The 14595-nt window shown below is 44.9% G+C and overlaps 3 protein-coding genes across 3 annotated transcripts; 1 reads left to right on the forward strand and 2 right to left on the reverse strand.

Moving 5' to 3' along the window:
• Window positions 1-4735: 4735 nt before the first annotated feature.
• On the reverse strand, window positions 4736-7352 carry F5J12DRAFT_907874 (uncharacterized protein; the record flags this gene model as incomplete). The annotated part of the gene is made up of 9 exons (XM_051748984.1): window positions 4736-5110; window positions 5141-5172; window positions 5222-5327; window positions 5384-5646; window positions 5693-5873; window positions 5955-6037; window positions 6086-6359; window positions 6409-6498; window positions 7350-7352. The coding sequence occupies 9 exons, from the start codon at window positions 7350-7352 to the stop codon at window positions 4736-4738; spliced, it is 1407 nt and encodes a 468-aa protein (XP_051594332.1).
• Window positions 7353-8508: 1156 nt separating this feature from the next.
• F5J12DRAFT_702332 (uncharacterized protein) lies at window positions 8509-8694 on the reverse strand (the record flags this gene model as incomplete). The annotated part of the gene is made up of 1 exon (XM_051740522.1): window positions 8509-8694. A coding segment is annotated over one exon (186 nt), but the record flags the coding sequence as incomplete, so codon positions are not given.
• Window positions 8695-10052: 1358 nt separating this feature from the next.
• Window positions 10053-11864, forward strand: F5J12DRAFT_898996 (uncharacterized protein; the record flags this gene model as incomplete). Its single annotated transcript, XM_051748146.1, has 9 exons — window positions 10053-10068; window positions 10133-10239; window positions 10297-10385; window positions 10518-10600; window positions 10649-10854; window positions 10901-11082; window positions 11132-11310; window positions 11360-11644; window positions 11692-11864. The coding sequence occupies 9 exons, from the start codon at window positions 10053-10055 to the stop codon at window positions 11862-11864; spliced, it is 1320 nt and encodes a 439-aa protein (XP_051594334.1).
• Window positions 11865-14595: the final 2731 nt, after the last annotated feature.

Genomic DNA, 14595 nt, shown 5'->3' on the forward strand with positions numbered 1-14595 from the left:
ATTTGTTGACCAGGTAATAAACTGAAGCATTTGAGTACAAGGTCTATCATGGCTGTCACCACTCACTATGCATGCATCCTATAATCATTTCTGTGGCAGCAACATTCATCATGAAAGATTGCAATGACCTTCCATCTGCCAGGTGCAAGCTGTGGATCAACATGAAGCAATTCCAATCCTTCAAAGTGTACCATGTGGCACTCAAATGCAGCCATTGCAGGTAAAAAAAACTCCCTGCCTATACTTCTTGATATCATTGTGCTCATGGCCATCCATGTAGACACCCTTTTGAAGTCTTGTCTGCTGCCAGCCCAATTTTAGCAGCCAGTATCATGCCATCCATTCACAGAGTGGTACAATACCAAGTGAGGGAATAATCATTTCATTAAGTGTGTGCTGAAATTGCTGCAGAGTGACTTGGCTGACTTCTTGCAACATATGCCATTGGCAGGCAGCCAGCTGAAGTCATTTGTCTTTAAGGGGGCTCAGAGCATTTGCTCATCCTCTTCACTTTTCCACAGGAAGCTGTTCAAACACTTGGTAATGATGAGCAAGTGCCCTGACCTTTTGTGCAAAATGTTTTCCCTCACCTTCATGCCACTGATGAGCAATTTCCAGACTTGCCTCAACACATCCAAGACCTTTCAAGTGGAGGGTAGCAAAGCTTCAAATCAGCATAAGCTGATTGACACAAGACAACAAGACAATGGTAGGATTGTTTTTGCACCTCTTGCAAGATCATGCTTGATGTGCTCCCACAGTTCATCCCATCCCCTAATCTCGACACTATCCCTTTCCTGCTCTTCAGGTACACCTGCCCAGGCATCCTCAGCATCCTCTACAAGTCCACCTGCATTCAATGGCATCAATACATCATTTGAGTGGCATCCCAAAGAGTCCTGAGTGTTGGTACATGAGATGGTAGTGAAAGGGGTCTCTCCAAGTTCTTCAGCTGATGAAAGAGGGGGTGACAAGATCAATGGTTCCATTGCTTCATCATTAACCATGGCATGTGCAGCTGAGATGACAGGGAGGGTGTTTGAAGCTTGGGAGATCAGTGGAACTTGAACTTGCTGGCCTGAGAAAGTAAATCCAAGGTTGGAAAGTGATTTCTGGTCTGCCAAAAACCATTTGTACTGTTGTTTTGTACATTCTGACTTGCTTCCTGACATCAGGTCCATTTTTGTACTCTTTAGGGGCAACCAACTGACTTTTGCTTGCATTGGGCAGCATGTTTGGCTTGTTTCAGAGGCAACCATGTCATGTCAAGGGGGTCATCACCAGCACTGACAGCAAGTGCCTCCAACCATGCACAAAGCTCAGCTTCATCAACTCCTGAAAACAGTGTCATTGCCACCTTCTTCAAGTTCATCATCCAAGTTACTTTCATCAGCCACATATTTCAGGCTGTCAAATACAGCACCACACCACCAGTCTTTCTCCTCATCATCTGATGTGTCTGGGTCAGAAGTACTTGAAGACAAGGACCATGCTTGTTTACTCTGATGGAGGCACTCTCCTTCATCAGGTTCAGATGTGTTGGGTGACAACACATAACCTGCTGCATCAGTACTAACAGAATTCCAATTGTGCAGACCAGTTGTATTCCAGGCAATAACATGTTCTCAAGGGCAGCTGCAAGATGTTCTTGTTTGAAGGCAACTGAAAACTTGGCTTGAATCTCAAATTTTCCACTTGCCACAGGTGAGCCATCTCATGTTCATATGGCAGCAACATCTTGTACTAACCAAATACTCTTTGTTCTGCATTTTTCAGATTTGTTGTGAAATTTTAGGGGGGTCCACCAAATTTTGGGGGGTCAAGATTTTCAAAACTCAGTATTACAAAATTCTGCTCATGCAGATTGTTTCTATGTATCCTAAGTATGCCTATTATATAGTTTTTGGACTTTCAGAACATTGTGTCAAGTGTGGATAATTTGATGACTGAAATTGTCATATTTGTTTGTCCCCAACTGTATATTCCTATGATAAACTTACCTACTTCTCCTATGACTACCTGCCATTGAATATCCAGTCATGACTCCCCATCACTGGCCTTGAGCATTCCCAGATTGTTCATGTGGATACTTCTTATGTAAGAAGGTGACCATGATCATCCAGTCCAGACCAGTCTGGGCCACCCCAGATTCATTCCCACTCAAGTGCAGAGATGGCTGATAGCCAAGATGGGCTTGGTCAAGACTGGCCATGACCAGTCTTGACCAGGCATTACTGCTCATCATGTGTGTCCCCAAGGTCTAGGATGACCAGGAACCCATTGCTGTGCATTGTAGTAAATGCAGTGATAGATAGATTGCCAGATGGGACTGGTCAGGACTGGTTCATGACCAGTCCTGACCAAGCATTCTTGCTCCCTAGGCCTGTCCCCAAGGCCTAAGATGACCATGTAACTATGGTCATTGTGCACAGCAGTTCCTGAGTTACAATGCATCACAGTTCTGAAAGGTTTGATAGGGGTTAATCATTGTAACTTCTTACTGATTGCTCCAATTGTTATGAATGTTTGTATGTCCATTTCTATACATGAGATATGTATTTGTGAAAGTTTCCAAGCCTCTGAAACAGCTCCACACTGAGATGTGGAAGCTGTTTGAAACTGTTCAACATTGTTCAGCACTTTATAACTGCCCTTGAATGTTCTTGGAGGTGTTGGAACCAATGCAGGCTATCTACAAATCAATATTCAGAAGCTTCTGAGTGGACCCTGTAATTAGCCCCTATTTCCTTCACTTCCATAAAGGCTAATTTCACATATTCTGCCACATGCCCATGCATACCCATTACAAATCTCTATGTATATGAAGTCAGATCTTTTGCCTGCCTCTCACAACCTCATAACCTCCTGTGACCACATTGCTGGGTGTTATACTCCCAGCAGTTTCTTACTTCTTACTCTTACATTTCCTTGCTGGTGGACTAGTCTCATAGGATTGTTGACTACTGGTGGCTGCCCTGTCTTGTGTTGTGATGTTCTGCTCTACTCTGCTTTGTCCATGTCTCCATTCATCTGACTAAGCCCACAAGTGGCTGTGACCTCACCTCTACCCCTGGTCCTCCCTACTCCATGTGCCCCCTTCAAAAAAATGATGACATCCTCATCATCCACACACCTCACTATGCTGGTCTGGACCCCCTACCCTTTACAGCCTCATCTGAGTTCCCTCCTGGCACACTTCAGGTAACCATTTTTCATAAGCATTTAGGCTGAATAGTTTCTCCAAACCATCCAGCCTAATAGCCTCCCAGACCAAGGTCTGCCCAGGGACATCTGGTCATGTCCCAGGGCTATGCAGATTTTTAGGCCCTGGGACAGATGGGATTTCCCACATAGCCATCCATTTCAAATGCAATTATTTGGGATGTCCCCAGACTGCCTTGGGTGACTGGGGTCCCTACTCCTGAAAGTGCAGCTTATATTAGCATTGAAATAGCTGCAGAAATCCTAGCCCCCTTGCTCCTCTGACAGATTTAATCCACAAAGTATCCTTTGACCTATACATCCCCTCCCATCCCACCATGCATAGTAGTATACAATAGTACTTTTCATGTACATCTTTGTGATGTGATTCTGCTGTATTGGGACATCTCACTAGTTGCCAGGGAGATGACCCACCTGGGCCTCCACATTTGCCTTGAAAATTGCAATAATAAATTCAATCAATTTGTGTCTATACCTCATGCAATTTGTACTGTATGAAGGAAGAAGTGAATGGTTTTTGAACACTTGTGTGACAAGCCAATATCTCAAAGTCCCCCACATAGAACATGGGGTTGGTCACCTTTGCAACACCATCTGCAGAGGGCAGAATGTCCCAGATGAGCCTCTGAGGTCATCATGGGGCATTGTGCTGGTCTGCAAAGGTAACTTAGGAGGATGTGCCATCATAGCCCTCTGAGGCTGGGATGGGACATCCCACTGACTTTCATAAGGGGACTTGGGATGTCCCACAGCAGCATCCAAGGCTGCCTTGGGACATCCCACCCTCCCCTTTGCCAACCGTTGGGATGTCCCACAACAGCCTCTAAGGCTACATTGGGACATCCCTCCCCCCTTCTGGCAAGCAGTGGGATGTCCCACAGCAGCCTCTAAGGCTACATTGGGATGTCCCACCCTCCCCTTTGCCAAGCAGTGGGATGTCCCACAACAGCCTCTAAGCCTACATTGGGACATCCCACCTACCCCTCTGCCAACCAGTGGGATATTCTACATTTTACCCATGCATATGTCTTGCAAACATGATGCTCAAAAAAAATGCTATTTAAACACACCAAATAGATTATAATATGTCTCTATCACCCTTATCTGTATTGAACCCTTTTACTTGGAGATGATGGTGGATCCATATCCAGTAGGTCATTCTCCCATTCTTCCCCCCAACAGAATTCTTCCAATGGCATATCACTTTGTTGGTGATATTCATCTGCCAGGGCAAATTCTTCAGCAACACATAGCAACTCATCATCCATCACTTCATCCTCATCCTCTTCACCCTCTGACTCCAATCCATCAAACCTCTCCTCATTATCACTATCAATATATATAACATGACCACCCTGCACCATGCTGTGCAGTTCTTCATCACTTGCACCCCAGTTCTCATTAGGTGTTCCAGGATAGCCTCTAAGTTGCCTCTTCCATAAGATGCACAGACCTGCTAGTCTCAATGCTCTGCAGTCAAGTTCATATGCAAGATCAACATCTGCAATGTGTGTTAGTCATGGTAATGCAATGACACATGTCTCTTACCAGTACTCTGTATGGTTTTCTGCACATGACCCCACTCTTCAGAAAACCACTCTGTCAAATCTCTTCTTTCCTGCAACAGGTGCCTTTCCTCTTCTTCACAACACCCCAGCTCAAGGAATGATCTGATCCCTGAGTGCACTTTTTCATCAGCTAACCATGGGGGTAGTAACCCATCTGAATCATCCCCAAGGCCAATATCCTGCCAAATATCATCATCCACATCCAGTTTGAACAAAGAGTCCCTTGGGATCAGGAGTGGGGCTATTGACCCCTGAGGAGCTTTTCCCTTGTGTATGAGGCCTACAATTTGCAGACACAGATTATTGTAGCTACTGGCAAGCTTGGCTATTCCTGGTTCTCATTGCTTCACAGATGCTTCTGTGTGGTTTTGAAGTCTTTGTTCTTCAAGGCAAGTCAAATACAAGGGTATTCACGAATGATGCCCTCTTACCACTGAGAGTCTGCCAATATGAGTGTTCCAGTCTTTCCAACTCAAACTTTTGTTGGCACAGATGATCTCTGGTATGTTTCTTGATTGCTAATGCATGCATGTGAAGCTATGGAACATGGTCTCAATTAGATGAAACCATATAGAAAATACACTGCTACTAACTTGAAGATAAGCACTCTTTTGGATACTAGCAAGATTTGAATGCCCATTTATGCCTAGGGTTGCCCTCTGGTTCTGCAAAGCATCTTTAAAACACTTAACCTTTTGATGACACTCTGCAATTTGGATAGTCAAGCTTGTCATGTCAGCAACCCCATGGAGAAGATCTTTCTCCAGCACTTCTAGCCTGGCCTCATAATTTCCCAATGATTTTGGATTTGCCATGATTTGCAATATCATATTCTCAGCAGCTTTAGAGCTGTGACCTAATTTGATGGTGAGCAGGTATCATTATTTATATCAGCAGCTCACAAGGAGCTGGCTTTGTCTGTGCAGAGACTTGAGCAACCCATTCAGCTTGAAGAGTTGGGATATCAACTCCACATCTCCTTAGGCCTCTGTTTGCAGCAGCCTTCTTTTCTTGGCAATGATTCCAGTGATGCAAAAGCCACTGGCCCAAACCAGTGAGACACTTCATGTCCAGGTGGCACACCTGGAAGTCAATAACAAAGAGGCATTAATGATACTGAATAATATGTTAGCTTGAAACAGATGTGGCATACTGCACACATACCCCAGAAACATGAAGAGATGGTATCAGCCCTTTGATTGAACTCCAAAAATGCTCACATCCCTCTCCATCAGATAGCCCAAATCCTTCACATTTTCAGGGGTGATAGATAAGCTGACATGCCCATTGATGACCGAAGGCATGAAATACTGAGATGGCAAAAGAAATATGTGGCAGGAATGACTTGAGAAAACCCCACTTCCTGCAGCTCTGTTCCAGTTGACAACCTATGTCATATAACAGCCCAATATGAAAATTATCTGGGAGATGGCCAAAAAGAGATTTGATGAGGGCAAGTGCATAATGTTGCCTCTCCCCAGCTGAAGTCATATTTGCAAGGTAAATGACATGATCATGACAACAGAGTAGGGCCATGACACCAGTATCTGAAAAGAACTGGGTACTTGCCTACACTGCCATCAGACCAATGGAGTCAGAATAAATGATTAAGACTCACTTTCTGGTGCCTCTCATCAGCTGCAGTAAAGGACTCATTACAACCCTTCAGCACTGACATTGTTATCCTCATTCCCTCTTCAAACTCATCCTCCCCATCACCAAGATAATTCTTTTTCAAAGCCTGCCCACTCCTCCTTTGGGTTGAAGACTTTGACTTTTGCAACTCATTAACCTCATGCTCCATAGCACAAATATCTTCTTGTGAAAGAAAGACTGTAGCTGTAGGGTTTACTGGATCATCTGGATGCCCACTTCTGCACTTCTGAGTAAAACAAGCATCAATGCAAACAATTGCATCAACATCAGAAAAGCTAGAACAAAGGAAATTTTAGCAGTTGACAAAACTATATCCACCAAGTGACATACCCATGTTCACTATTATTGCTCTGCCAGCTCTGGCCACCAAAGCATAGAGGACAATGCTGTTGTAAGTATTCTGATGGCCTCATCTTTGAACTGAGGACATCATTGTCTGGGGAACTTGGCAATGGGATTGCAGAGGGGATGTTTGATGGTGGACTAGCAGATTCTTGCAGTTGTTGTTGGACATATTCATCAAGGGATGTGTCCAGAATACAATACCAGTGATATGCATTACTGAACCTCCAGTGTATACCCTCCTGCAAGTATCATCAGCAATGATCCATGAATGAGAAGAACAACCAAAGTATGCATTAATAATATAGCAACATCACCACAAACAATACCAACAAACATCCTACCCTATCAATATAACACTACAGCAGTCCTAAATAGTCATGCATCAGATTAAGATATACTACCTACATAGCAGAGTCATCTGTACTACAGTCACTATGGCAGTAATGTATGTTTTATGAAGTGGAAAAAATGGGGTAATGATACAAAACATGACAATTCCATACCTTTGTGTCCACCTCATAACCCATAGCTGCAAGGTATGCCTCAAGGGACTCACACCATGCTGAAGTGTTTGGAGGTATGCACATGAAGAGTTGTCAGACAAAGCCAAGAAGCTGTAGGCTAACAGCAAGTGTTGGCCCCAGTGGGGCATAGGGGAAGTAGCCCATCCAAAGGAGTTGGAGGGCTGCAGGTGCACAAGGACAGACAGCCAGATCAACTGATTGCAGAGCTGCCATGAATGCATTTAAGCAGAGGAAAATGACAAAGAACACAGAAATCTCACCATTGAAATCAATACAAATGACTCTCAGTTTTTGAGTCTGGTGACAACCACACATTGGCAGTTCATAGTCAACAGGATTCTGGAAGTGGTTGGATAGTCATTGATATGCAAGATACAGCTGAAGGAGGGAAGGGATGACAGTGTGCAACCACTGCTGCCATTGCTTCTTTTTTTTTTGGGCATTCCTAGATGGTGACAAGAGCAGGTCTTGGCTAATATGTAGCCCATTGGTTAAATGGTTGAAAGTGGCATCATGGGAGAGGTCACATTCACTACCCACAGATAGCTCTAACAGGCAAGCAGCACTTGAAGCAGAGTGGTGTTGGATGTGTGGGTCAGAGGAATCACTGGGGTGTTGTGTGAAAGTGTGATGGCCAGGTAAGGTGAGCAAGTGCTCAACAGGAAGGTAAAGCCCCACAGTTTTGGGAACACAGCACAAAGGTGCAGCAGCCTGATGGTAAACAAGGACCACAAGATCATCCACATGGAGCAAGTCAGGAATCTGGTTCATCGGGGCAGTAACTCATACAGAGGGACCACACCTAGTAAGCTGTTTCAGTCAACAAAAAGACATCTATGAAATTTGGTCAGATGCATAAACTGTCTAGGTGAGTTAGTGGTAGATGATGATCCTGCAACACCAAGTTACAGGACTGTGACCAGGACACTGAATCCAGGTTGCTGGAAGGCAACCCCAAGATGCCACCAGCATGTCTCCAATAGTTAGCCTCCAGCATAGAAAAGTGAACTGACCTTTGCACATGACTAGTGAGGGTGATGGGGAAAGAGATGAAGAAAGTGTGTGATGAACAAAATGAGATTGCAATTGTGGTGTGCTATGAATATCATTCAGGAAATGTACAGAGTAAAAATGGTATCAAGGAATGATGAAGGAGGTTACCAACTATTTCAACCATAACCACACAGTGCAGTTGGAATAAGGCAGGGAAGAAGGGGCAGACAACCAAAAGTATCAAAGAATGACTGTACATAAAATATAGCCAACTTCTTTTCCATTGCCCAGACATGCAATGATGATGCTAATGGCATAATTGGCTCCACCAAGTCCAAGGGGCATCCTGGCCATACAGCAAGTAATGCCCAAAGCTTCTCTACATACTCCCATTTCTATTGAAAGCCAGATGAGCCAAGGCCTTGATTTTGCTGAGGGAAAGGCTCAGCACACATGGTGAGTTCTGAATCACCTGGGAAAATCTGCATAGAGTTCAGAAACAGTGCATTCCTGGTGAGGTAAAATTGTACATACCTGCTGGACATGATCAAGCCACTCTGAATCCTGATTTGACCACAAGCTAGGCATCATCGCATGGTCAAGAGTGACCAGCTCAAACCAGAAGTTGTTTTCATATAAATCCCATAAAACCTTGCTTTTCATCATCTGATTGATGGTAGCAAGGTCTGTGAGGGAAATTGAAATATCCCAGAATTGTACATGGCTAGGTATGTCATGTTGGAGGCTGACAAGCTCAGGACTGAAGAGGGCAGCAGATTCATGTAGTCAGTCACCAGAAAATGTGGATGAAATCTGCTTGGGAATTGTGTTCAGGAAATCCTGCCAGGACCAAGGGATAACAGGAGATGCATCCAAGGCAGAAAGACAAGTGATCCAACCCACTTGAGAGACTAGCCAATTCCTCAGGTACCTCTGCTGGCAATTGGAGGACTCACCCCTCACAAACAGACTCAGGCTGGGAAAGAAGTAAGCTACCTTGGGCACATTGGGACTAACCCTTTTTGCATCCTTATTCATGTCCTCCAGGGCAGCATGCCATGCAGACATAGCAGGGGGAATAGCTGGATTGCTGAGGTCTTCCCACAGTTTGGGATTCAGAATGACCAACAGCTTGGCTCCTCTCAAGCCTGCAGGGGGATCTGAGCAAAATGTTAAACACACTGAGACAAAATGAATAGGATATGTACATGGCTGATTATGTTGTCAAGCCCTGCCTGTCCTAACAGCTCCAGTACTTGAACTTGCACCACTGGAACTTGCAGCATTGGAAGCTGTGGGACCCATGCTTGTGGGAGTTGAGGCCACACCACTGCTGGTGCATGGTGGTTCTGGCCAGGGAGCTGCAAATTTCTCAAGCCCAATTGCTGGGCCTTGTCAAGTGTGCCTGTGGTGCAATTCACCAGGGTGGTACCAGGCACTGTGCCATTTCAGCATCTGCCCAACCTCAAAAACCTCAGGATCCATGACTATGTCATGAGGGTGCATAATCCCAATGGTCTTCAACACTTGCATGTCTGGGAGTACATGATCAGGTTTCCAGACCATCCAGACAGGCATGCATATTTCAAAAAGGCACTGGAAAATGGTGGGGTCTGTCATGAATTCCCTGATCCAGTGGTCAAATGAATTGACAAAAGTGCCCATAGCAGGGTCAAGGTCTGTGTCCAGATATTCTAGCATGCCAAAGATGTCTAGGAGGAGGCATTGAAAAAAAGCGACCAATATGACTGTCTTGAAATGTAAATGGGAGTTGCTAGAGAAATTTTTAATTAACATGCCTCATGTTGACATGTTGACTCCTAGATGATGATGATGCACATGCTTGCAATGCTCAGACTGTTTCTTGTGCCCAGTCCCCACTTCCCCCATCTTCACCACCCACATATGAGTCTGATGACTCTGCCCATCCTGTAGGGGATGTTGTCCATCCTTGCCAAGAAGGTGGCCTGATCTATACTAGACTTCAGAAGAAGGGCAAAGGTAGGGCTATAGATGCCAAGGACATTGATGCTGCAAACCACAGTGACTGTGACACCCAACTCACAAACCTCAAGAAGTGAGGGAATCTGTCCACAGCAGTGTTAGATGAGATACATGCTTTTGCAAAGGATGTCAAGACAATGGCAGAAGAACTTGGCCAATGGCACAGGTGGTCTACATGCAACATACTTGTTGCTGTGGGATTTAGTGTTAAGGCTTCTCATACCAAAATTAATGAGGCCAACCTCTTCCATTCATGGTATTGGGCCACACAGCCCAAACCAGATGGTGGTATGGCTTTCCTCCCTCTCACATCTACTGTTCTAATGTCCTGACCAGCTGATCGAAATTCAATCAACAATTTGATTACGAAGGAGTACAACACCCTCATGATAGGCATCCCCAAGGATGACTTTGCAACAAGGAGGGAAAAGTTTAAAGCTGTCTATGAGTGGAGTGAGAGCTCCTCTGCCATACCAACTAATCAATCTGTCAAATCTATTGCAGCTAGAGTGGACAATGCAAAGACACAATTTTCTGGATTGGTATGTGGTTGCAACTGTGCAGCCATCAATTCTGATCATTCCACAGGTGGAGGTGTGGTCCAAACTCAAGGATATTGAGATAGTTGGAGTGGTAATGTATGTTGGACAGGACCCTGCAGGATATCAAACTTCTGGCATATTTGGAGGCTCTGAGACAATAAGAAACTTCATCAATGAAAATGGCATTGATGTCCAGTCACTCATGGATAAGTATACCACAATTTTCAAGTAAGTTTATTTCTTGCATGTTTCATTTGACCTCACTGGATTGTTGTAGGTGTCTCAGGAACAGTGATGGTGCAGATGCCAGGGTGGCTGGCACTGGTTCCATTGGAGATGTGGGTTCTGTGCTGGAACTACATTGCTGTACAAAGGAGACTCTGAGAGACTGCAACCACAGAGTATTTGGAAGCATGATGAAGGAGAAGATGTTGGCTGCATTGAGAGATCTGCATGGTAAGTGATTCTTGTGCTGTATGTGCATTTATCTTGATCCTTTGCTCAGTCACATGTGGCATTGAAGTCAGTGATCCCCAGAAAGTTTCCTGGCACCAGCTTCTCAAGTTTTTGCAGAAGAGCCACCTCACTATTGTCAACTGGACCCATAGTGTATCTCCACTGGGCCCTGCTTTCAAGTACAAGAAACTTAAGGCTGGCCCTTTTTGTCAACTTGTAGTACCTTACCTTTGGAGAAAACTGGGTCTTTTGTATGACAGGCAAACCAATGATGAGGAAGAACAAGATAGACTGGATGATGTGCTGGAAATTGAGATTAAGTGCTGGAATGAAGGTATTCCCTATTTTATTCATCCAGTTGGATGCTGAAGTTCTGTGTAGAGGTCATCAATATTTTGGATGCTGACCCTTTGAAGGGTGAGATCACACTCATCAAAGCTACTGATGGTACTGTTTTTCAGCAGATCTCAGATGATCCAGAGTGGAAGAAGTCCCTCAAGGAAATGGATCACCAGCAGCAAGGCACAGAGGTCCTTCAACAGCCACAACCCTGACTGCAGCAACAACTCCCTTTTCCCTCTTGGAAGTGACCCTGCATGGAGGCATCAAATTGTAATACTATTGGTCCCCAGGTAAGTTCTGCTCTTTACTCAATATCCAGTATCTGCTGACATTTGCAAGGCTTTACAGTCTGACCATCAAACTGCACCATGCAATCAATGCTAGGATGTGTGCCCCATTGTGCAAGACTCATGCTGTGACCTGTCCACAATTCCAAGCAATGTGCACACTTGAGAGCCTGGCCCATCCAAGCCTCCTGCACCAACTCTGCAATATGGGGTAGGATTTGGTTCCTATGGTCTGATAACAAGACTAATGAAGCATTGTATAGGATCTACATTGGGATAATCTTCCAAGCCATCCTCACATGTGAGAGGCTGGCCCAGCCCAGCAGTCTTTTCCCAGATGACAAGTGAGTATCCAGGCCTCTGACCTTTGGTAACAAGACTAAGGAAAAATTATGTAGGATTCTTGGGGTGATTATATGAACTATCATGATCCTGGCCCATCTAATATCCCATATCATGTGAGTAATTTGATTTTGCAGAGGTTTCACCATTGACTTGCATTCTCTCTAGGCATTACCTTCTGGCCACCACAATCAATTTCCTCTGTCTTGCCAAGGATTCCATCATGTTCCATCTCAAACCAACCATCCTTTCTACAACAGTCCATATACTAACAACTACTACCCTCCAACCCAGTCAGGTGAACCTCATTGGGTTAACAGGGGTAATGCTGCACAATATGAGGATGACTTTGCTGAGGAGTATATAAATGAAGATTACTACTAGTGTAGTTTTTGCTTCCCCTACAACATATTTGTCATGCATCACTTGTATATTGATGTTGCTGGTGTCAGCAATGATGTTACCATCAGATTTGGGGGACAAGTCTGTGGCTCTCCACTCAGTCCTGTGCCTTTCCTATTGCTTTTTGCACCACTCATTCCCCTCGCTGAGACCTCTCTGGGGGGGCCTCTTTTGTCTAATTCCATGGAGCCACTATTGAGATATCACTGTTTTTGTGTTCAGAGGGCAGTGAGACAGTTTTGCATGTAGCTCAGGATCCAATGGTCCAATCATGGTGGCTCCTTTTTTTCCATGTTTATCTATGAGTACCTGACCACAATGTTCACCAGGTGCTACAACCACTGGACTGGCTGCTGGAGAGTGGGGTGGGATGTCCCAATATAACCCAAGAGGGTGTTCTGGGACATAGCCTCAGCTAGTGTTGCTGTGGCTCAGCTCCAAAGGCTGACCTGCTCAACAACAAGCAGCTTAGTCACTATGACAACTATTACCAAATGTAGCCTTGTGTTGCCACATACCAAATCCACAATAATTATTTTAATACTCAATAATATAGATGTGGTATGGCCCTTGGCTTAGGACAGCTCCCTGAGCCACAGCAACACTACCCCCAGCTGCCAGAGGGGGAAGTGGGATGTCCCAATGTAGCCTTATGATGGAAATGTGACCAGAGCTGGGATTGAAGCAACCTCTTGGGTGATAACCAGTGCTCTAACAGTTGAGCAAATATATATTGTCCAGGTACTAATATCAGTAGCATGGGGGTAAACTAGTGACATGGGAACAAGACTATGTGAAGAGCAATGCACCATTCCCTACTTGCTCAGAGGCTGTTGTGGGACATCCCACTGGTTGGCAAAGGGGAGGGTGGGATGTCCCATCCCAGCCTCAGAGGGCTATGATGGCACATCCTCCTAAGTTACCTTTGCAGACCAGCACAATGCCCCATGATGACCTCAGAGGCTCATCTGGGACATTCTGCCCTCTGCAGATGGTGTTGCAAAGGTGACCAACCCCATGTTCTATGTGGGGGACTTTGAGATATTGGCTTGTCACACAAGTGTTCAAAAACCATTCACTTCTTCCTTCATACAGTACAAATTGCATGAGGTATAGACACAAATTGATTGAATTTATTATTGCAATTTTCAAGGCAAATGTGGAGGCCCAGGTGGGTCATCTCCCTGGCAACTAGTGAGATGTCCCAATACAGCAGAATCACATCACAAAGATGTACATGAAAAGTACTATTGTATACTACTATGCATGGTGGGATGGGAGGGGATGTATAGGTCAAAGGATACTTTGTGGATTAAATCTGTCAGAGGAGCAAGGGGGCTAGGATTTCTGCAGCTATTTCAATGCTAATATAAGCTGCACTTTCAGGAGTAGGGACCCCAGTCACCCAAGGCAGTCTGGGGACATCCCAAATAATTGCATTTGAAATGGATGGCTATGTGGGAAATCCCATCTGTCCCAGGGCCTAAAAATCTGCATAGCCCTGGGACATGACCAGATGTCCCTGGGCAGACCTTGGTCTGGGAGGCTATTAGGCTGGATGGTTTGGAGAAACTATTCAGCCTAAATGCTTATGAAAAATGGTTACCTGAAGTGCACCCTCATGAATTCTTGTTCCCTGGGCAAAGGCAAGAGACAGGATCAGTGCAATACCAATGAACAGAATGTTGACATGGATGAATTACAAGAGATATGGTGCAATGTCACATATTTGGTTTTGGATGAGGTTTCAATGGTTTCTGCTGAGCTGCTTTCCAATGTAGCAAAATGCATAACCCTTGCAAAGGCTGGTGACCCAGATAAAAAGGATAAGCTGTCTGGGGGCACCAATGCCACCCTTGCCAGAGATATGGCACAACTTTGCCCTGTGAATGGTACTGCCTTGTACTCACAT

The sequence above is a fragment of the Pisolithus orientalis genome (genome assembly GCF_024613125.1).
Source record: "Pisolithus orientalis strain OTSU chromosome Unknown F5J12scaffold_106, whole genome shotgun sequence".
Lineage (NCBI taxonomy): Eukaryota > Fungi > Basidiomycota > Agaricomycetes > Boletales > Pisolithaceae > Pisolithus > Pisolithus orientalis.